Source organism: Gouania willdenowi, chromosome 13 (assembly GCF_900634775.1).
Source record: "Gouania willdenowi chromosome 13, fGouWil2.1, whole genome shotgun sequence".
NCBI lineage: Eukaryota > Metazoa > Chordata > Actinopteri > Blenniiformes > Gobiesocidae > Gouania > Gouania willdenowi.
This window is the reverse complement of record NC_041056.1, coordinates 20,136,474-20,160,046: the sequence shown is the minus strand read 5'-3', so window position 1 is coordinate 20,160,046 and position 23,573 is coordinate 20,136,474. Positions and strand designations below refer to the sequence as shown.

At 37.2% G+C, this 23,573-nt stretch overlaps 2 protein-coding genes across 4 annotated transcripts in view; both read left to right on the top strand.

Moving 5' to 3' along the window:
• Window positions 1-20,663, top strand: part of arhgef17 (Rho guanine nucleotide exchange factor (GEF) 17) — a 76,402-nt gene extending 55,739 nt beyond the window's left edge. The window contains exons 3-24 of one of the 2 annotated variants that reach the window (XM_028464477.1): window positions 1,425-1,607; window positions 5,583-5,699; window positions 7,458-7,550; window positions 7,658-7,834; window positions 7,985-8,035; window positions 9,063-9,172; window positions 9,304-9,389; window positions 10,465-10,583; window positions 10,745-10,952; window positions 11,135-11,208; window positions 11,361-11,444; window positions 11,512-11,615; window positions 12,960-13,075; window positions 13,160-13,273; window positions 13,351-13,618; window positions 13,711-13,797; window positions 14,331-14,398; window positions 15,476-15,624; window positions 15,709-15,883; window positions 15,966-16,061; window positions 16,713-16,895; window positions 17,025-20,663. In XM_028464477.1, coding sequence (XP_028320278.1) covers window positions 1,425-1,607; window positions 5,583-5,699; window positions 7,458-7,550; window positions 7,658-7,834; window positions 7,985-8,035; window positions 9,063-9,172; window positions 9,304-9,389; window positions 10,465-10,583; window positions 10,745-10,952; window positions 11,135-11,208; window positions 11,361-11,444; window positions 11,512-11,615; window positions 12,960-13,075; window positions 13,160-13,273; window positions 13,351-13,618; window positions 13,711-13,797; window positions 14,331-14,398; window positions 15,476-15,624; window positions 15,709-15,883; window positions 15,966-16,061; window positions 16,713-16,895; window positions 17,025-17,233 — 2,871 coding nt within the window. In that variant the 3' untranslated portion in view covers window positions 17,234-20,663. The remainder of the gene's footprint in view (window positions 1-1,424; window positions 1,608-5,582; window positions 5,700-7,457; window positions 7,551-7,657; window positions 7,835-7,984; window positions 8,036-9,062; window positions 9,173-9,303; window positions 9,390-10,464; window positions 10,584-10,744; window positions 10,953-11,134; window positions 11,209-11,360; window positions 11,445-11,511; window positions 11,616-12,959; window positions 13,076-13,159; window positions 13,274-13,350; window positions 13,619-13,710; window positions 13,798-14,330; window positions 14,399-15,475; window positions 15,625-15,708; window positions 15,884-15,965; window positions 16,062-16,712; window positions 16,896-17,024) is intronic. The other variant, XM_028464478.1, reaches the window with a different exon arrangement.
• Window positions 20,664-22,781: 2,118 nt separating this feature from the next.
• The window catches only part of relt (RELT TNF receptor), a 33,145-nt gene continuing 32,353 nt past the window's right edge, over window positions 22,782-23,573 (top strand). For both annotated transcript variants that reach the window (XM_028465530.1, XM_028465529.1), the window contains exon 1: window positions 22,782-22,917. The gene's annotated coding sequence lies outside the window, so the exon portion shown is untranslated. The remainder of the gene's footprint in view (window positions 22,918-23,573) is intronic.

The window sequence follows — 23,573 nt, the reverse complement described above, 5'->3', positions numbered from 1 at the left end:
AGAAAAAAAGGCAAATAAAGAAGAAGAGGTGCTATGCAATGGCTAAAGGTAGCTTAAATGGGTCAAATGTGGCAAAAATGTGGAACAAAAAAATGCAAAATGTTGGGTAAAAGAGGAAACAAGTGGTATTTATTGGGCAAAAGTTAGCTTAAGTGGCCAAAGAAATTAAAGAAAGGACAAAAATTGGATAAAAGTGTCAAAAAGAACGCTAAAAAATAGGATAAAAATGAGATATTTATTGGTAAAAGGAGCTAAAGTCTGAAAAACTGTCGCAACTTTTTGAAAAAGAGCAAAAATGGTACTAAGGAAATAAGTAAAAGGGGTTCAAAGTGTCCCCTTTTTAAGGTTTTCTGGGAGAATAATAATTAAAACTAAGACATAAAGGGCCACATGTTGAGAATCACGGACTTAATAACAACTTCTACGTGGTGTTGCTGATGATGTATTGTATGGAAAGCCGATTGAGCATATATTATATATCTTTAATGTCAAAGTTTGGGTCTTACTAGATAACTAGTTAACCATTTTGAGCCTCACTAGTTCACTAGTGAGACTAAAATGACATGAACCTGTGTTAATAGTTGCCTTTTTGCTCTCAATAGTTAACGAGTGAACATTTAGAGCCTCACTAGTTCACTAGTTAAAGGTGTAACTGCATCACGAGTGATACTAGTGGACAATCATGTGGGCGTTGCTAGTTAACTAGTTAACATTTTGAGACTCACTAGTTAAGTGGTAACGTTAAAAATAGTCATACTAGTTTAACTAGTGGACATCTTGGCTCTAACTAGTAAACACAAAATACTGTACATGTTACGAGTTAACGAGTGGATATTTAGCACCTTACTAGTTAACATGTAGGGATTCTTTCCTCTCTACTAGTTTACTAGTACATGCTTCAGTGTTCTACTAGTAAACTGGTGCAGTCAAAGATGTCACTAGTACAAGAAACTGAGGTTTGATATCAAAGATGTCTAATATATGTTCAATGGGCTTTCCATAGTAGTGGACTGGTCTGGACACAAAATGCCAGGGCTGAACTTGTGTTCCTGTCCATTCCAGGACATTTTTGAACATTTTTGATATCATTAAAAGTTTTTTTTTAATTTATTAGCATTTTAGCCATATTTATCCAACCAGGAAATAATATATTTACTACTGGCACCAACACATGGATCTGAAATAAAAACCATTTCTACAATATAAACAGACTCTTGTGTCACATTTCTTTATATATTTTCTCTATTAATGACCAATATATGATATAACAGTTCAAAATCAGTCGGCCTCTTCATTTGTTTCTTGAATGACTGAAGGGAATTATATTATACATGAGCTTTAATTTGCCCTTTACTCAGCTGTCCAACATATATGTAATTGTAGACCAGCCAGTCATTTGAACGGGTTTCTAAACTGTCTTTCAGAGTTACATGCGTCCCCTCAAACAGCCTGACGGCGTCTCCATCGTGGACCCTCTGCTGGTGGATGAGATGTTTTACCAGATCCCAGAGATCTTGGAGCACCATGAGCACTTTCTGGACCAGGTCACTGACTGTGTTAGCCAATGGCACGACAGACAGACGGTTGGACACCTTCTCATCCAATTTGTAAGTAATGAATCATAATGAGTGTAACAAACACTAAGAAGAGAACTCAGAAAAATATATTCTGATTATCACTCAATCTTTATTAGTTTATTAGTTTGCCCCTGCTATTGTCTGTGTGAGTGTCATGTGTGTAGTTACCGGGATATTCTCAGTAATTTGCTGAAGTTTGTATATTAAGTCTAATTAACACAGTAATTATTTTACATCATTTTATCAGGGTTTGAGAATCGCATCCTGCCCAAGCCCTTTAATACAGTTAGAGTGAATCTACACTGACATACATGGTTTAAGTAAGTAAGTAATGTTTATTTATATACTGTAGCACCTTTCACAGACAGAGGTCACAAAGTGCTTTACATATCCACCCACTCACACTCACACACCAATGGGATAGAGCTGCCATGCAAGGCGCTAGTCAACCATTGGGAGCAACTCAGTGTCTTGCCCGAGGACGCTTCGACACATAAACCGGTATAGACCCCCAACCTCTCAGTCAGAGGACAACACCTCTACCACCTGAGCCACGGTCGCCCCAATACGTCATTAATGGGATTTGTTTGATGACATTGTTAAACCTAAATTGACCCAAGAAGATCACGAATATTCAGACTGTTTACCTCATGATCCCCTTTTATTCTCAGCAGGAATATTGTCAGCAGATCAAATCAAATCAAGTTTTATTGTCAATTTACCAAACATACATAGTAAGGGTGTTGGAAAAAATCAGTTTGGCGACGTTACATCGTGCGATTCTCGAATCGATTGTAACTGCACAAAGAATTGCACTGAAACCTGGGCATGTTGACCAGCTTTGTGTTTTATCAATAAAATCTAAAAAGAAAGTTCTAACTTTCTGCATTTATTTGTTGTTCTAGGCATAAACCTGAAGTAAAAGTTGGTTTAAAAGCCACAGGCAGATTATATGTTATTTATTGATTTGAAGTTGTTGGCACATGGCATGTTAAAGCCAATGTTTTGAGTGTAAAATGTGCCAATATAATATGTTTCATACATCATGTTCTCATGAAGGTGTACACATTTACAGATTAGTTGTTTCTTAAGTCATATCTAAAGAAAGAAAATTCGTAATAATCGCCTTTAATATCGGGATATATATCGTATCGTAACCTATGTATCGGGATACGAATCGTATCGCCAGATGCCAGGCAATACACACCGCTAATACATAGTCATGCAGACAAGATGAGAGAACATTTCTCCAGGTTCCAGTTAAAAACATACATATAATTCCATACGACACATACACTCATACTCACACACACTTCTCTGAGACGTCTTTGTAGTTAAAAAGTGAAATACGGTAGTTAGTTAGTCTATAGCAGCCAGGGGGCATGTATAAAACAGCAGTTAAAGTGACATTGTGAATAATAATTTAAAATGCTAAGAATAAAACCAAATTATAAATACTTAAACTAAAAACGAAGTACTAAAATTAGGTTATGGTACAGTGTGTGCATATTTTGATCAACATTTCACATATGTTAGTATGGTTGGCCTCTGTCTGCAGACTGCAGACTCACAATGTGAGGTGGTCGACCTCTGCCAATGAGCACTAATCCTTATTTCTCTAAACAGTATATTTTTAACTTTAACATTAAGTCGCCTACATACAGTTCTTATAGAAGTGGATTTGGAGGTTATGTTATGACAGAGAATTGTAAGGCCTTAAAAGCGTTTTATTGAAGAGCACCAGCTCTGACTAATGCATTTAGTAACAACAACAAAAAAGCAAATGTCATGATCAAAAAGGAACACTCAGTAATGGACAGTGACGGTTTGTCAGACAAGCTGGGGATGTATTTAATTCCCAACACAGTGGCAAACACTTGTTGGTGTTGAAATCATAGCCAAAGTATGAATAATTATTTGTTTGTAGCATCCTTATAATCTAAATATGTTGTTTTTTTATAGTATTTTAATAAATGGGTGTAATCAGGGTATCCAGACCAGTCCACTACATTATCAGCAACACCACGTAGAAGCTGTTGGGTAGTGATTCTTAAAATGTGGCTCATTATGTCTTAATTTTAATTGTTATTCCCCCAGCAAACCTTAAAAATGGGAAACTTTTTAGCCCTTTTTTACCTATTTCCTTTGGCCATTTTGCCAAAAAGTTCTGAAACTTTTTTTTCAGATTTTAGCTCCTTTTGCTAATAAATGTAATTTTCTTCCTATTTTTGTCCATTTTTCTGAGTTCTTTTTGACACTTTTATCCAAATAAGCTAACTTTTGTCCAATAAATTACATTTTTTTTCCCTTTTACTCTACATTTTGACTATTTTTGTTGCACTTTTTTGCCCTATTTGACTATATTTTGCCACATTTGCCCATTTAAGCTACTTTTAACCATTACATACTACCTGGTTCCTCTTTATTTGCCCATTTTTTGGCCACTCTTTGCTGCTTTTGACCCATTTTAATCACTTTACACTCCTTTCTTGCCACATTTTTGCCACTTTTTGACCATTTTTGGCCACCTGTTACAATGTTTGCCTCCAGTAACTCGTCAAAAAAAAAAAAAAAAAACTACAGTGGACTAGACCGGCTTACTTCAGGTCGACGGCTCACCAGGACAATGCCTGGTATGCCTGATAGCCAGTCCACCTCTGGGTGTAATAATGAGTAACAGACTCCTCACTTTTACACAATGGATGGGTAAAAGCTTAAACTTAAAAAGTCAGGCAAAGTGAAAGGGTATATGGTTTTTAAAAAGATTGTTATTTGAAAGATGAGTTCATTTAGTTTATGCAGTTACCCCTTGGTGACCTTTTGAAAATTCCTCGTGGCACTGTGATGGGTTTAAACGTAGACTTTTTAAAAAACACAAACAGCTCTGGGCAGCAGTTCCTGGCTGAGTGTCAGGTTATAGTCTGTGGCAGTGAAAGACTGAAGGATTTATGTTTAAGATTATGGATTTTCCCAAAGTCTAAACAAACACTTTCGAAGCTTTCTTCAGGGATCACATAGTAGCCGCCGGATCCCTTTTTATTCTAGGTCAAACTCTGCTTATAAAGACACAAATGGCTCAATTCTACCTAAAAACCCCCAATCAGGATGTGAACTGGATGACGCATGCAGGGAACTCATTACCAGAGGTGAATTGACTAGTTAATTTCACCTATTAAGGCCAACGTTACTTGCTGAAGGGTGAACGTTTACAGCACCAATAATGGAACTTGACTCACATTAAAAAAAATTTAAAAAAATGTCAGTGAGTGCAGCTGGCTGTTCCTGTCCAGCTGAGCTGTAGCAGGAACATTTTCTTTTGCAGATAACCTATTTTATCTGTTTAAATTTGAATTATTGTGCATTTCCTTTGCATTTTACTGTGGTGTCTTGTTGCACCGCTGAAAAAAATGCATTAAAGCAAGTAAGTCAGGGACAGTCACTGTGACATTTCCAAATTCTAGTTATCTGGGTCTATAATCTAGATGTTCATTTTATTGACTCAGTCCTCATATTTAATAGTCTGGGTCTGACTGGCAAACCGTATGCATTACATCACATTTAAACACAATTTTAAGATGTTCACCTGTTGATATTAGCTAGATTTGAGTAAACATTTTTTTTTTTTTTTAATCAATGAAAGATAACAAAAATTCAACTCAAAAAATGGTGCAATGTTTCATCCAAATAGGAGACTTTTATTATTATGTTCTATTTTTCTTTTTTTTATTGCAAGACAAACATTAGAAGTAGAAACACAAAACCATAGAAAAACAACAAAAAAACAGACAAAGTACAGGACAGAAGCAGATTAGTTATACAGTATATGGTTAACAAATACATATAAAACAAAAGGTAAATAGACTTTTAGAAATATCATTCAAGCGTGATAAAGAATGAATGTACTTGGACAGCTGAGGTCAATGAGTGCGTCATAGAGATACTGTACGTAAAGCTCAGTTTCAGATCAGTTTTGGTGCTTAAACAACCTTTTTTTCTTTCCTGCAGTTTTCCAAAGAGACCCTTGCTACTATGTACTCAGCCTACATTGACAACTTTCTCAACGCCAAAGATGCTGTGAGGAGTGCCAAGGAGGCCAAGCCAGCATTTCACAAGTTTCTAGAGGTGAGAATGGGACCACCATGGTCCACCAATGGGTTGAATGAGCCTGTGCTTCCTGTTTAACAGAAATGTGTTGAAAATCCTACGATTTCTCCTTTCTCTACATTACAATTTAATTTAAGAAGTAGAATCACAGGGGTGCTCTTTTTTTCTGTTAATGTTCTTTGTTCCACTGGTGCCATATCATCACCTTGTGGTGCAGATGTGAAATGCATCTTACGATCGTGAACTTTTTATTTACATTTTTATTACCAGCCTGTCATTGGCCGATCTCGTTAGATCTCGGAATCTAAGCAGGTCTGGGCCTGGTTAGTAGGTGGATGGGAAACCACTGAGAATTCCAGGTGCAACAGTGTGGTGGCAGTCCCCTCAGTGGTATCTGTCATTTTGTCCTTGGGCAAGGCACTTCACCCACATTGCCTCGTATGAATGTAGTGTGTGAGTGAGTGATGGTGGTGGTCGTGAGGGGGCCGATGGCACACTATTGCAGCCTCACTTCTGTCAGTCTGCTCAATGGAAGCTGTGGCTACAATAGTAGCTTACCACCACTAAGTGTGGAGTGAAAGAATAATGCCTTCATTCTGTAAAGCACTTTGAGTGTCTATGATAAAGCGCTATATGAAGTCCAATGCATTATTATTTTTATTATTATTATTAGAAACTCAGGAAAAAGTACAATGACAACCCACAAAATATGACATCACAACAAAAAATAAATACCTCCAAAATCTTTGGGTGCAGAATGCACTTCAGCATTATCTGTGAGTACTAAAAGAAACACGTTAACTATAGTGCAGATTTGTAAATTATTCTAAAACTAAAATAATGGAATAAGCATAAAAATAGACACGAATATGTGGGTAAAAACAAAACTAATGATTGCAACAGTAGAAAAAAAAAACAAACAAAAGAGATTAGCATCATTTACAATAGGTTGTAATCAGAAACAAGCAAACTAAAATATTTAGCTTAGGCAGTGTTGGTTTTTTTCATGCTTTTTAAGAAGAAAGAAAGTTGTTTTTTTTAAGGCCGGCCATGATGGGGTGGGGTGGGGGGGTTTGCCATGCATGATTTATGTTCAGTGGGTACAGAAAGTATTCAGTCCCCTTTAAATTTTTCACTCTTTGTTTCGCTCGTTGTTTGCTAAAATAAAAAAAAGTTCATTTTATTTCTCATTAATGTCCACTCAGCACCGCATCTTGACAGAAAAAAACAGAAATGTAGAAATTTTTGCAAATTTATTAAAAAAGAATAACTGAAATATCACATGGTCATAAGTATTATAAGTACTGAATACTTTCCGTACCCACTGTATATAGAATTTGATTATAATGATGATGAATTATTTACCAGAATTTTTATTTATTTGTTTTTTCCCTTGAAAATTCCAATCTGTATGGTACTCAAAGAGAAAACGTGACAGATATGGCAGATAAACATTGGTGTATTGCTTTCTACAGCTTTAGGACAGTTATGCATTAAAAATAAAAGCATGCTGTTGTCTCCATATTGACTTCACAAACTTAGTTTAATCTTTTTTGGATAAAATAATTTGAAGGGTAAATTTCATTTATTTTCCTAAAATGTATTTCTTTACATTTTGGGGAAATTGGAAATTTAAGGTATTTAGTCAGAATAGCTGAAATTTTGCTTCTGTTGCATACTTTGACATTTTGACTCTTCCTCATTGAACTGGAATACTTCCAATCTTAAACTTGTCTGAATGGTTTTGTGTTTCTCTCCTTCCCTCAAATCCAACAGCAAAACATGCGTGAGAACAAGGAAAAACAGGCTTTGGGGGATCTGATGATCAAACCAGTGCAGAGGATTCCTCGATACGAGCTGCTGGTGAAGGTGATTCATTTCTCTTGTCTTTATACTGTAACAAGTGCACTTTTCCTCTGTTTACTGACCATCGCCTGGATGAGGGAGGGCTAATAGGTTTGTTTTGGTGATTTTAGGACCTGCTCAAACACACTCAAGAGGATCACCCGGACCACCGCTACCTCATGGACGCTCAGAGAGACATCAAACGGCTCGCAGAGAAAATTAACAAAGGTCGACGCTCTGCTGAAGAGGCAGAGAGGGAAGCCAGGGTCATCCATGAGATCGAGGCACACATAGAGGGTGTTGAACATGTAAGATAAGACGTGTAGTTATTTCATATTAACATTTCATTTCAAATAAAAGATGTAAGAAGAGCTGATTCCTGTTGAAGTCTTTTGAACTGTTTGAGGAAGTGGAACACTATATTATGTTGAATGTCATTGTTTCTGCTTCTGTATCAGATCCTGAATCCTCAGAGGAAGTTCTTGAGACAGGAAATAGTCATGGAGGCGGTAAGCAATGCTTTCTTTACTTCATCATAAACAAAATAAAGATCTGTTTCGACTTGTGGTCCGTGTCCTCGTGTTGAATTCACGACTCTGAAAAGTTAACGTGAATGTGTGACACTGGGATGTGAACAAAACTTAGAAACAATGACGAAGGAACAACTTTGCAAAAAAACCCATAAAGGATCAATCTCACCAGTACACAGAGATAACGTATGACTCTAGTCCACTATGTTCATGTAGGTTAACAGACCTAACAGAGTTAAGATGCCTTAGTGTGATACGTTGACTGGAGATGGTCCATTTGCGCCTCCTAGTGGTTTAAATGTTAACATTTTTAAATCCATCCATTTTCAGACCTGCTTTGTCCTATTCCTGCGTCGCGGGGGTCTGCCGGTGCCTATCTCGTTTTAAAATCGTGTGTAGTTAATGTAAATGTATCTGGTGTGTACAATCTATTATCCAGACGTCCTCCTAATGGCCTACTACTTTCAAACTGTTGGTGCATTCTCATACTTCCTTCGGAGGTCAGATTTGGCAGTAAGAAAACAAAGTGTCTATTCGTACGGTTGCCGTAGGGACAACCCCTGGTGTTATTTACCGAAGTTCACGTACGTAGCGTCTAAGGGTTAGGGTTAAGTTATAACCCTATATCACAACAATTTTTAGGGTTAGGTTTACGGTTAAGTTTAGTCTTAGTCACGTGGCCTAAACTGGCCAATGACTGACCTATCATGTGACCCAAATTGGCCAATGAGGGGCTCTGCATACGGATAGAATGTTGGTATATTGATAAGGCAACTGTACGGATAGTCGCTGCTCTAAAAAGAGACAACCAAATTCATGTAATAATATAATATTCTATATGTATAATATATAAGTTATAGCACATTGTTGTTGTTTTTTTGTTTTTTGTTTTGCCTAATTGCTGCCAACATTATGGAGAGTTCCACACTGACACACATGCTGATATGTTTATGTTTGTTATCATGTTATTTATTTTTGTTTTATTATTGATTTTGTCTCTTTGAAGAAGACAGTTGGTGGAAAGAAGGACCGTTCCCTGTTCCTCTTCAGTGATCTGATCATCTGCACGACTCTGAAGAGGAAGTCGGGCTCATTGAGGCGCAGCTCTATGAGCCTGTATGAGTTTTACACACACACACACACACACACTTTTACAAACATATAAATATGAATGTTATATTTAAAGATTATTGTAGTTTGAAACATTTTTCTCTCTCTCTTTCTCTCTTTTATTTTTTTTAACTCAGATACTCAGCGGCAAGTGTGATCGACACTTCCAGTAAATACAAATTTCTGTGGAAGCTTCCTCTCGAGGAGGTGGAAGTTGTGAAAAGTAAGTCCAAGAAAACCACAAGAGTTCATCTGTTTTACATGAACCAATTGTAAATTATCGGGATGTGACAACACGCTGAATTTACAGAACACATTGTTTGGTTTACGGGATCGACATGTTATGATATTCTTTAAAAGGAAAGACATTTATTTATTGATTCATTTAATGTAATTGCATCCCTCCTGTGCAGTAAATACGCTCACTGCTTCAGCACTGAGTCTAATTCAATGCAATTAGATAAAAACAGATGTGAGCGCGAGAGCAGAAATTACATTTTTTTTTTTTTAAATATAATGACCATAACAGACATAAAATGACCTAAAATTCATTTTTTAAAAACTTAATTCTTCTTAGCAGCTTGGTCAGTACCAGTCCTCAGCCACATGCTGTCACCACACCATATATAAAAATATAAGAATAATACATAACATTTTAAAATAATAAAGTAGAATATATTGTATAGTATATAGGGATGTCCCGATACAACAACTTCACTTCCGATACGATAACAATATTGCAGCCTTGCTTGTTGGCCGATATCGATGCGATGCGATATCGACACAAATCATACCTACTTTTATTACTTATTTTGTTGCGTGGAATGTTAGAAAAGGCTTGATCAAGTGATGTCACTCAAACAGAGAGCAATAGTCAACAACAGTAGGTATGAGAATAACTGACCCATTTATTATTAACCAATTGGTTACATACATTTTAACCTTCAACATAATATCTACAGTATTCTACAATTGAATAAATATAATATAATATACAGTATATATCGGAGATTTTACTGTAGCTGCAGTCCGATGGCTGATATTGGACCGATATCCAATATCAATATCGGATGGGGACACCCCTAATAGTATATATACACTTTTGTTAGATTGTTGAGAGAGCGCCCCATACAAAACAACATATCATTTCCTGTGAAGAATGTATCCAGTATTACCCCTATTTAGGGAAACATTGCCATCTTAAGCAATGAATAAGCCAACAAAAATAAATCACAGTTTATTCTGGCAGTTATCTTTAATTTAAAGTGACTGATTTACTGATTTTGTTCCTGCCACAGGCTCCACACAGTCGACCAACAAAGAGAGCATCCAGAAAGTAATTGGACGATTAGATGAAGATCTCAGCACATTGGGCCAAATCAGCAAACTGTCAGAGACACTCAGCTTCCCACACCAGGTTGACTAATACCACATACACTCATAAATTTATGTTTTCTTCCTCTTCCCAATATCTGTTTTTGAGTGAAACGAATACATCTCATGTTTATTTTTGGCTTTACATTTTTCTCACTATCTCCATCTTGTATTATCTATTAATGCTGTTGTTCTCTTTTCCAGTCCCTGGATGAAGTGATAAAGGATCTGATGGCATCCGTGCACAGAGAACTATCAGATAAACAGTCCCTGGCCTTCAGTATGACCTTTTTGCCAACGAAGCTGGAGTTCACCACAGCTTCAGCTGAGAGCAGCTTCATATTTGAGTTTGCATCCCCTGATACTCGCTCCAGCTTTGAACAGGCCTTTGAAGAGGCTAAGAAGAAGCTTGGTAAGTCACCAGACAACCCATAATTCACAGATGTGTTTTTTTACTCCATTGTTGAGTGACATCCATTTATTGTAGTTTTAATTATTAAATATGATACACAGCTCTTCATTATAGTGTTTATTTATGACTGGTGTCAATCAACCCATAACTGAGCAATGTTTTATTTGTGTGACCAACGTTAGCTATGAATAAGGATCAGTGGGATCCTGAATTCCTAAAGGCCATTCCAATCATGAAGACTCGCAGTGGGATGCAGGTATGATCAACTTATGGAATATTTCATCAAAGTTTTTGCTATTTAACTCAATACAGAGCCAGCTTTTACATGGATCTGAAGAAAAACAACTATATTTTATTGATTTATAAAATCTCTTTTAAAAAAAATGACTTTTTCTGTCTTGCTTCCAGTTTTCCTGTGCGTCCCCCAGTCACAGTTGTCCCGACAGTGGCTGTGAAGTGTGGGTGTGTAACAGTGATGGATACGTTGGGCAGGTGAGAAACTAACCCTAACATTGTATTCAGAGAAGGTTTGACTGATGTTGACATTTTTCATCTCCAGGTTTGTTTGTTAAACATCAAAGATGAACCAACAGTTGAGGCTTGCATCGCCGTCTGCTCGGCCAGGATCATATGTATCGCTGCGGTGCCGGGTCTGAAGGGAAGGTAAGCACGTGCACACGACATCTCTATGGAAAATAAAGGCTCGAAACTTGTGGGATCAGAAACACACAAAAAAAAACACATTTCAATGGGTCTTGGTTAGGGGTGTGACAATAAACTCAGCTCATGAGACGAGACGAGATTTTAAGAAAACTACAATGACAAAATATATGACTGGATTAACATTTTTAACCCAGTTGCACATGCATTTTGAAATGTTTACGGTAAATATAACTCTTTACATGAATGATGTAAGGATGAGTTTTTAATAAACTTCTTCTTCCACAAATGTACTCCTCCTCCTCTTCTTCTTTTCCTTCTCCTGCTTTAGGATAAAAAAAAATAAAAAATGAAATAAAATCTTGCAAGAGATTTTTATCGCAACGAGAAATCTCGTCGAGTTTAATCTCGCGAAATCTCATGGCACGAGGTCTCGTCACACCCCTAGTCTTGGTTAATTTACTGTAGACAGAAAAAAGCCAAATAATTTGTGCTTTCATTTTAGGCAGAATGTTTTTTATTATGTACCGACTGATTGTTTTTTGTTTTTTTTTTAAAATACAGGATGAGATAGTTTGTCAATGATGTCGTGACACCTAAATATTCTGTTCAACTGCATTTCTTTTAGTTGAAAAAAGGTTTGGATGCATAAAAAATACCAAATATGTAGTTAGTATATATGCGCTCACTGATTTATTTATTTTTCTCAAATGTTACTTATTAACTCACTTCTGTAATTTATTCTGTTATTCAAAGTTTCATGTAATGCGACTGCTTGGCCGTCACTGCCGTTTTTAAAAAGTCTTTCAAATTATTTTTCTGCCTTATTTTAAGTTATATTATAGTCCTGTATAAGTATTTCTAATTTTATTTCCATTCTAATATTCATGCAAACCTTTTTATGAAATATCATGTGGTAAAATCCTTAAATGTCATGGACCCACTTCCAGCCTCAGTGTTTACATAGCAAGTACATTTAAACATATGCTCTTAGAAAGTGGATTTATGGGGACGTCATCGGTCGTGTATGTTTTTTTTTATGTCTCTTTTTTTAACCTATGATACTTATAAACTTCATTCTTTTTATATGCTAGCTACTGTGATATTCCCAACTATAGTCGAAAAAAAACCTTAATATTTCTCGAAGTACAACTGAAAAGTTTCACTCAGATTAAGTCATGGCTGGTTATTCTGGGATGATGGCTTCTTATTACATCTCATCACATTTTTATACTTCTTTTCATAGTAAAATGACACACAAGTGGAGTTAAAGCATCAAAGATGACTCTGTGTATGCATCTCATCCACGTTTTTTTTTACTTTAACTGATCTTATGTTTTCACCCAGGGAGCGAGGATCAGAGCCAACCGCTGCACTAACATCTGGAGCTCCAGGTTACACCCAACAGCAGCTGCATATATCCATCTCTCAATCAACCCTAGAGCTGTCAGAGAAACCCACAGGTTGGCTACTGCACTATATATATATATAAATGTAATAAAGCCTTTATATGCTCCTGGCTAAGTGGGTTTTTATTTCTGACCCAGGGCCAGAACTGGCTCCGTTTGACAGTGATGATACAGATGATGAAGATTCTCCCAGTCCTTCATCAACATTACAGAGTCAGGCCAGTCACTCCACCATATCATCAAGTTATGGCAGTGAGTAGTTTTCTTTCAGACAAAGTTTTTTTTCAACTGTAAAGATCCCTTATGTTCATTATCATTGTCCACCAAAGATGATGAAGGTTCAGGCTCTAAGGACATGGCTACAGAGACCACCAGCAGCGAGGAGGAGCAAGAGTTCCCAGTTCAAAATACATATGGAGATCAGGGGCTGTTGGGCAGCTGCGGAGGAAGCCGCGTCCACGCAGAGAGTCCTATGGATGGACGTGCCATGCGGCGGTCTTCTCGAGGGTCTTTCACACGGGCCAGCCTGGAGGATCTGCTCAGTATCGACCCCGAGGCCTACCAGAGTTCTGTGTGGCTGGGCACCGAGGACGGATGGTGGGTGGTCAACGACAACTGTCATTCTCCCTTATGTTTAGCAATCAGTTTGTTTCATAAACAACTTCTCATCGTGTTGATGTTTTTGACAGCATCCATGTGTACCAGTCCTCAGACAACATCCGCAACCGCAAAAACAGCATGAAGATGCAACATTCAGCATCCATCCTCTGTATACTGTGAGTTTTCTTTCTTTCTCTTAAAGAGCTCAAAACCTACAGATAGGAGAGAGACTGCACAGTAGAATTATGATTTGTTTTTATGTCATTTTATTATCCCCGCCACAATGTGTGGAAGGTGGATAAAGGTTTGAGCTCTGTCCGTCCGTGTGGCCATCTGTCCGAGTTAAAGGGGACAGCTTTTCTCAGAAACCGTTTAAGATAGGACAACCAAATTTGGTGTGTGGCTTCAGGGTATCAATACCTTGATGGAGTTCGAAAATGAGAAGTGCGCAAATATTTTTTCCGGAGTTATTGCCCGTGTTCCATTTTGTTTACTCTGTTTGAGGTATCTTCAAAAGGGACAGCTTTTCTTAGAAACCTTTTAAGATATTTAGTAATTTTATATTCTGAATATATTTTCTTCTATATACATCTACGTTCTTAGATTTAGGACATTTGGGATTTGGGAGTTATAATGACAATCAATCTGTTGGGGGATGTTGATGACTGTCTTCTTGTTTATTTAATAATTTATGTTTTGCTTACTTTAGGTACCTGGACAACAAAGTGTTTGTGTCCTTAGCAAATGGAGAGGTGATTGTTTATCAAAGAGAAGCAGGTAAGTTAGTTGGGTGGCCATTTCTATAACCATAACCTCAATAAGGAGGACATATTTTAGGATTCGACAAAGCCAGGACAAAGAATGAAAAAATAATAGCAAGCTCATTACATACACACATGGACAGAATTGTTTTTACCCTACAGTTAAAGAAAGAAAAACACACAATGGTCACTGCAATAACTTCAAACTGACAAAAGTAATAATGAATTAAATTTTACTGAAAATTCACTGTTGAAAATCAGACATTGCTTCTGAATTGTGGTTCAACAGAATTAATTTTTTAAAAACTAAATAATGAAAGTGGCCTGTTTTTTGTTTTTTTTCTGTTACGAAACGGTACCAACATTTGTGTCCACATCTTTAATACAACTCTGAAGATTCAGAAGTCACTTTGTATGTAAAAAAAAAAAAACCCAAACATATTATGTCTTTAAATAAATAATGTAATCTGCTTTGCTGAAAATATTGATCCTTGAAATGTAATCTAATGGTTTCAGTATTTAAAACTTTTTCACATTCAAAACAGGGATTTTCTGCACACATTTGTTATTAAACCAGCAGGTGTTTTCAGGCAGATAAACCTCAAAAGTGGCATTTTCATAACATAGCACACATTAATTATAAATGTGTTTTACTAGAGCCTACTAACAAGGTTGCCAGGTTACCAAACAGAGCGCTCATTTTGAATTTTTAGATATTTAAACGGACAAGCAGAGCGCTAAATCAACTGTCCATGAATGAGCAGCTTCTGTCTCCTGCTTATTTACCTTGTTTTCCTTTCAACAAAGCACCTCACACTTGATGCAGTCTGCTTTGCTTTGCCAGATAGAACTGCTAACTATTCATAAAGTGTCAAAACTCCACCAAAAAATAGGCTCTGAACCCAACCTGGCAACACAATTTGTGCAGCGCTTCACTCTCCTCAACTGCTTTGTTTGGGATTTTCTTACAGTCAAATCATATTTTCCCATAAGAGAAATAAAATATGTGTATTAATTATTATCTACATTTATACCAACAGTACTGTTGTTTTTGTGTCACATTCTTATTCCCGTTGTTGATCTTAAACTGCAGGTAGTTTCTGGGATCCTCAGTCCTCACAGACATTAGTATTGGGCACACCCAGCAGTCCAGTCACCAAAATGGTTCCAGTGGGAGGAAAACTCTGGTGTGGCTCCCAGAACCGAGTCCTCATTATCAACACAACTACGTTAGCACAAGAGGTGCGTTCATAGGTTTCACAGATACAGTAAGCATGAAACACAAAGTATACGTGTTCACATGATCCGGTCCTTTGTTTCTTCCAGCACTGGTTCCAGGTGGGCACTGACAGCAGCCGCTGTGTGACCTGCATGGTGGCGTACGGCCAGGGCGTGTGGTTGGCCCTGCAGGGCAGCGCCCACGTCAAACTGTATCACGCTCAGACCTGGGAGAGCCTGACGGAGGTGGACGTGGCGCCTGCTGTGCACAAGATGCTTGCCGGTAAATCACAGAGTAAACACGTCATGTATTCATAGTTGTACTGTATATGTTACAAAATGATTTTCTCCCTTTTCTTTTGTAGGTTCAGATGCAATCATCAGACAACACAAAGCTGCTTGTTTGAGAATCACAGCTTTGCTGGCCTGCAAAGATCTGCTGTGGATCGGCACCAGTGCAGGTAGAAAACTGGTTTAATTCAGAAGGGCTTAAAGGAGACATATTATGAAAAATTCACTTTTGCAGTATTTTTTAACACAAATGAGGTAACCTGAGTGTCCACATGGCACACAAAATATGAAATAAATCCATCCAGTCGTTTCTTTGTGGTCTGTCTAAGTCTTACAACACAGAGAAAATTGCTCCGTTTCAAATTTTCTACATTTCTAATTCAAAGACTGTTTTTGAAAATATGAAGGCAGGGGTTTAACGAATTATTAAAAATCCAAATGTGGTTTATTCTCAAGAAAAGTTTATTAGACAGAGCCCAAGCGCAGGTGGCCGGAGGAAGAAGTGTGTGTCTCTCTAGTCTCTGTGCATCTCTGTCCGTGTCTGCATCCATCTCTTCAGTCATAGTTATATTCTTGGCTTGGCCCTCCTTCGTGCCAAGCGGAGTCTGGTACAACCGTGTCTTGGCCATATATCACAGTGCAGTCTAGCTCCTTCATCCTACCAGACAAACATTGATAAATACAGAAATAAAAGAAATATCTCTCCAAACAAAAGTGTGTTTTAAACATCAAATTCTAGACACAGAAGCAGCATCACAAAAGGAGCTTTCATGTTAAAAATAGCTTTAGTTGGTGAGCTCATACTATGTTTTTTTCCACAGGGGTCGTCCTCACGTTAGCGATCCCCGCGGTGAGTTCAGGGACTGGAGCTGGGACTCTGAAATCACCACTGGCGCCGATGGGTTCGGCTCATGGACACACAGGACACGTTCGGTTTCTCACGTCAATCGAGCTGCCAGAAGGCTTCGACATGAACTTCCCTCCCACGCCAACTGATTCCACAGGTTGTTAATATTCTTCCCACACAATTTCACAAACCTTTTGCCTTTTCTGGATCTGGATTTTTATTTAGTACAGATGTATTTTCACTTGAAACTGAACCATTATTTACATTTTTTTTTTTTTTTTCTCAGGCAATCAACCCCAATGTTGCAGCACAGTGGATGGGAGCCTCCAGAGAAGAGACTCTGCTCGCCGTCGAGCTTCAGCTCACATCCCTCCAAAAAACAACCATCTAGTTATTTCTGGTGGAGATGGCTATGAGGACTTCAGGCTGACCAGTAGTAGCGAAACAGTGGGAAGGGATGACAGTACCAACCATCTTTTGCTTTGGAAGGTCTGAGACATTTGAAGACCTTATCCAACCCTCCTTGATATAAACGCCTTCTAGCTTGGAACGCCACACAAAAACCTGGATGTTTAACACATTTCAGCAAACAGAACTCCTGGATTAACTGATGCCTTGGATCACTTTAAACCCACTTTTCTTTTGTTTCTGACCCCGTGCATGTCTGTGCATGTGAAATGGGGGATTTATGCAACCTGCAAGTATGGAAATCATTTGTTGCCGATTTGTTTCTATACAGAAAATTGTATAATGGAGAAGGGAGGAATTAAACTTTAGGGATGGAAATTGGTTTGAAAGAAGAGCAAGGAAAACAACACAGCCATGGACTTGACCTCTGCATCATATTTAGGAGGATCTATTCGACCTAATCTATCAATAACATCATGAAAAAGATTATTTATTATAACACCAGAGGTGAATTGGTAGATTTTCCTCTGTATTTGATTATTATCTGATCACTGTGACCTCTGAAGTCTAACAGGCTGTTTCTGCACAACCATCCATAAGATTAAAATCATTTTATACCTCTAACTCTCTGTTTGAGGCTAAGATTCATGCTAAAACACTGAGTTGAGTTATGATTTAAGTGTAATGCATGACAAAAGGTGAACAATGTTCTAATTTAAAGTCCCAACTATTATGGCAAAGCCTTGATTTAAAGAGTTACAATAAATATTTAGTGTTACGGTTGTGTTGATGAGAGGACTGATCGTAAATCAAACTGTCCCCCACAAAAAGGTTAACTTTACGGATCCCCCACTGGGACAATTTACTAAGTGCATTAAATACATTCATATTGAAGCTGACTATACCAAAGCCTTGTGTGTGTGTTTAGGTTTGAGAATATATATATATATATTTTTTTTCATCTTCTTTCCCCTCTCCTATATTTCAAAATGTTGAGCATTCCAGGGGCTCTCTAAAGGTGTTGCTAGACTGTGTTAGCAGATAAAATGTTTATGTACAGTATTTATGGATGTGATTTTAGCGCCTTCTTTTGCAGCACTTAATTTATAGAAAATGTAGCTTTCACTTATGTGGACTGAAGACATGAGGTGGGCCTGGTTTTATGACTCAAGAGGAGTAAATACATTCCTAAGATGGATGTGAGTGATGAGGGTGTAAGAAGAACACAGATCACTTTGCTTTGACTAAAAAAAAAAAAAAAAAAAAATCAGGGTTCTTGTTTTGGAGTTGTGTAACTTCTTAAATGTTACAATAGAGGTTATAAAAATGTTTTTTTCTTTATCACTACAAAAAGTCCAGACTGTTTTTTTGTTAAGTTTCAATTATCCAGACTAGGTTTTTCAGGATTTTTTTTAATCTCCTGACGTTTCGACTTTCAACTGCCAGTCTTTGTCAGAGGAGATCTGCTGATCGCCTTTGATGTATCCTTTGAAGTTTCACTTGACTTTATCTAATAGTTCCAGCAATTAGAAGACTGGCAGTTGACAGTTGAAACATGTCAACTGCTAAAAAATTGCCTGAAAAACCTTGTCAAGTGACAGTCTTCCATATGTGTGAACTATTACATGGAAGTCATGTGAAAGTTCAAAGGAAGCATCAAAGGCGATCAGCAGAACTCTGACGAAGACTGGCAGTTGACAGTCGAAACATGTCAGGAGATAAAAAAAATTCTTGAAAAACATTTTCTGAATAAGCAAAACCCTTACCATACTATTCAAGAAGAAGACAAGATGAATCTTTCTGGAAGAGACTGTTTTTGTAGAGTACTCAATCCCAGTCTTTACATTGTGTCTCACGTTCACTCTGCAGTGATGCAAGTTAAATACTGAGTTAATTGACATTGAAATCAATTTAAATCTTCATTGTGTAAAATCAATGCAAAACCAATCCTGTCGTGCATGAACGCAGACGAACCCATTTATCAGCCGTGTTTATAGAGCAGCGTGCATGTGAGAAGCGGAGCGCACTAGAAGACGTTATGTGCATGTGCTTCCAGGAGGCCAAAGGTTAAACCCTTTTTCTCACACACAGTGAAAGGTCACCCTTTACTCCTGCAGCTGGTGGTGACTCTGACTCGTCCTTGCACACTCTTATAGCAGTTATCCTCAGACTTTAGGGTTTAGCGGTGATTGTATCGTATTTGCCATCTGGGCACTTTGGACTCAGCTTCAGATCCACATTCTGTTCACCGTGCCACTGTTACTGGAGCTAACTCTTAAAGAGGATTACATGGCTGTTGTGATTGCTGCTAACTAGCAAATGAGCCTTTGTAGGGGTAAAATGGAAAGGTCTGCAATAGTGTATTTAACTCAATTGAAGATACTGTGTGGGTTTCCTTTACTTTAAGTCGGGACGAAAAATAAAAACAAAAAAACTGAGAATTTCACTTTTACAAAGTAAATGTCACAACATCTTCAACATTTTGGGACATTTTATTTGGTGAGATTTGTAATGAAACATGAGTCTGAAGTCATTTAGAGTCTGAAGCAATATTTAAAAGTAAGTGCACTTGAAATAGGACCGGGAATGAAAAACAAACTTGAGAAGCTATTGCTAGCTTTAGCTAGCTTTAGCTGGCTAACGCTCAACACAAGTGATAGAAGAGTTGTTCCATCACTGTTCTTTTATTGTCCTGTATCAGTGAGCTGAAGATATCTGCTTTTTACGCTCGACGTGTTCTCTGTGCAGAGCTGCCTTATTGTTACTTGTTCGAATGCTGTATATTGAAGCAGGCTAGCAATAGCAATAGCATGATGCTCCATGCAGACTGAATTTAATGGACTTGTGAACAGTGTCGCTGTGTTTCTGATGGTACACGTCTTTGTTTGGAGCAGCTTTTTTGGAAAACGTCAAGAAATGCTATAGTTTTATACTCCTTGGTCTTAATATTGAACAGAATTATTTTGCATCCAGTGTTAAAACCAAGTCACATTCATCCTGATACACAGGAAGATTTTCTATTGCCTACAGTCTGAAATACACTTTAAAAAAAATTATATTTACATCCTCAGTATCCATTGCAACCTAAGATAAGAACTAAAGTAAAACTGAATAATTTCCATGAAGTAAATGTTTGCTATTTTGCGTAAACACACACATTTTCCACATACATACCTATTTTAAATTCCACTTTAACTCCGTGACTTTCATTTAACCACATCTTGCTCATGTATGATGTAAATATTGGTACATAGTGCTTTTTTTCTTCTTCTGTAAATAGTGCACCCACGGTCTGCAATTGTTGATATGAATCTGTTGACATATTTTTTTATATTTGTGTAAGGGTCTGTTTTTGTGTTGTACCCTTATGGCATGTGCACGTTTCACTTGTACCAGCTCCTCATTGTTGTGAAACAAAAACAAGACAATATAACGTCTGTTTTCACACACACACACACACACACACAAAAAAAAAAAAAAAAAAAAAAAATACACAGTTAACGGTTTTGTTTTCTCTGATAGCCATTTTACCTTTAAAAATGAAAGTGGAAGAAATCTTCTACCACCACCAAGTCCAAACCTTTCTTCTTTTTTTCCCCTTTGAACCTTATAAGGCTGACATCTTACACTCCTGATTGTTCCAGCCTTACTTGTGTGTTGTTTGTATTGTTACGTCATTGTGGATTCCTCTTTGTTATTAAACCAGTTCACTGATGGCAGTTTGTGGTTTTGACTCCTATGAAATCTCAGTCTCACATGTAACATATTAGAACAATATGTGAATGAATACCAGTTGTCACTAAATCTTTTCAACAGCTGCAGGTATTATTTAGGCAACATAAACAATATAATCATAGATTAGTGTTTCTCAAACTAGAACAGACGTGTGAACACTTAGTTTATCAAACACTCGTGGTTATGATGAGAAATGTGGTGTTTTTCTGCATGTTGTCGAATAGCTGATTGTACGGCACAAAAGCAAGTATTCAAGTCAAATATATTAGTAATCATTTATTTTTTTATTCAAAATCATTTCATATTCCACTGTTTGTTTGATATTACAGTGTAGCTGCAAATCCCCCCACTAACTATTTCAGAACTCATTTAAGACATAGGCAGTGGATTTTCTCGTTCAACACAATGTGACCCTTCTCGATTCACTTCAACCCATTGACTCACAATGTAGTGTATTGTGATATGATGGTCCCGCAGTGAGCAGAATGCAGCTGAGCGTAGGCCATTCAGAGCGCACACTCATACAAACGTCACCTCCTACACAGCCACACACACTGGACAGAGATGATCTGTGCGATGAATGAAGAGAGATTTTCTACTACGATATAATGACAGAGTTATACTGCGTAAGCTATGGACGTGACGCTGAATCAGCACGGTAGAAGAATAAAAGCCTCTGTCACTCTTTGATCCACAGTGCCAGAAATACTTGGTCAAAAATTCAACCCGTCTTTCCGTTCTTGGGCAAAGTGGAGATCTCTAAAGACTTTTTTTTTTTTTTTTACAAATTTGGCCTAAAATCTTTGAAATATAATTATTAGGAGATTTATACCTAACAAACACATTATTATGCACCATATTCATTTCATTTCTTTTTAAAAATGGGACTACTTTACAGTTGTAGAGCCTGTGTTCCGCCATCTTGAAATCACGTGATTGATGACGTCACACGGCTCCACTGCCATTGTTTCCTATTGGAGTGAAGCGTTCAGCCTGCTTTTTAAATAATTTAGTAGCTTTTTCAGTCAAAATGCAAACGTGTGCTGCTTTTGCTCTAATTAATCAGGAAAAGTTAAAGATGTCGATGTAAACCACTTTTGTTTACTGAGAGAGGATGAAAACAAGAAGAAATCTCCTAACTTTTCCTGTTTTTAGAGAATTATAAAATAATTATGAGATAGTCAATAAATATTAAGATACTTAGCTTATGATACTTAATTATGAGATACTTTGTCAATAATTATGAGATACTTAGTCATAATTATGACTAGTGTCTCATAATCATGACTTAGTTTTTTTAATCTATACTATACTATACTATACTATACTTATATATACGTATATACACCGTAAGTATATATATCTATACTTAGTCATAATTGTGACTTAGTATATCATAATCATGACTTAGATTTTTTAAATTATTATTCTACTTTTCCTTGTATTATGAGATATTTAATTATGAGATAATTAGTCAATAATTATGACTTAGTGTGCATTTTAACTTTTAAATAATCAATAAATGAAATGAAATGAAATATTTATGAGATACTATCTAATAATTATGACTTAGTATCTCATAATTATGAGATAGCATATCATAATGACTTAGATGTATTTTATTATTATCATTATTTTACATTTCCTAGTTTTTTTGGGGGGGGGGTGGGTTTATTTCTTCACGTTTTACTGGCGGGAAAGGGCTTCCATATGAAAGGCTTCCTACTAATGACATGTGGTTTTAAGAGCTTCAGTTCCCATCTGACGGATTCGAGGGTGCAGGGGTTGCACCCACCAACAGAGGGGGTTCACAGACAGACAGACAGACAGACAGGAGTCTCAGCTTTCAGTGGTGAATGACGCACAGTGAGCTCACTGCCTACTGACACACACACACACATGAGAGACAGACAGAAGGAGGAGAACCCTGGTTCTCCGGCTTTGTGGTTTCCATCCATTAGGAAGTGTTCTAACCACACCTGCTGATGTGACCGCTACTCAACACTGATTTATACGTCATTGATTCACCAAAACCGGTAAGAATATGAACTTTTCCTCCTGTTCCCGTCTCTGTCAGCCTTTGTCCAGCCTGAACTAACACTTTGAGGTTCACTGACGCCGGTAGTTCATTTAAAACAGACCCACGAGGCGCTTTTTTGGCCACAAAGCCTCGCGTTACGTTACGTTATGTTACGTGTTCTCGTGCGGATGAAAGTTCCGTTTAGATTTTTCCGCTTTTCATGAAAACATTCGGTCTTTTACTTAATTTACACTTTGGTAACCTGTATATAAATGTAGACTTGTCTAGTTTCCCTGTTGTTAGTCTGACATTATTAAAAGCTATTTTAAATATTTGTTCTAATTGTTGAAATTGAGTGGCTGGTAAAAAAAATTTATTTTATTTTTTTTTCGAGTGGCTTATAGCTAAACGGAAGCCTCGTGACAAAATTAACGTCATAAGTGCGTGATGACATCATAGTTTTTTTGGGGGCGCCAACACATTTTTTTTGCTTAGGGACGGTTATTTTTTCAGATCAATGATGAGATAATAATACTATAGTTGTATGGGTTTGAGAGTTTGGGAAAAACTGATGCGATTATACTAATAAAAGAAAAACTAATAAGTAATAAGCTTATTGAGTACAATGTTGTTATTTTAAATCTTAGGTCTAAATGGGTCTCATCACTTCTT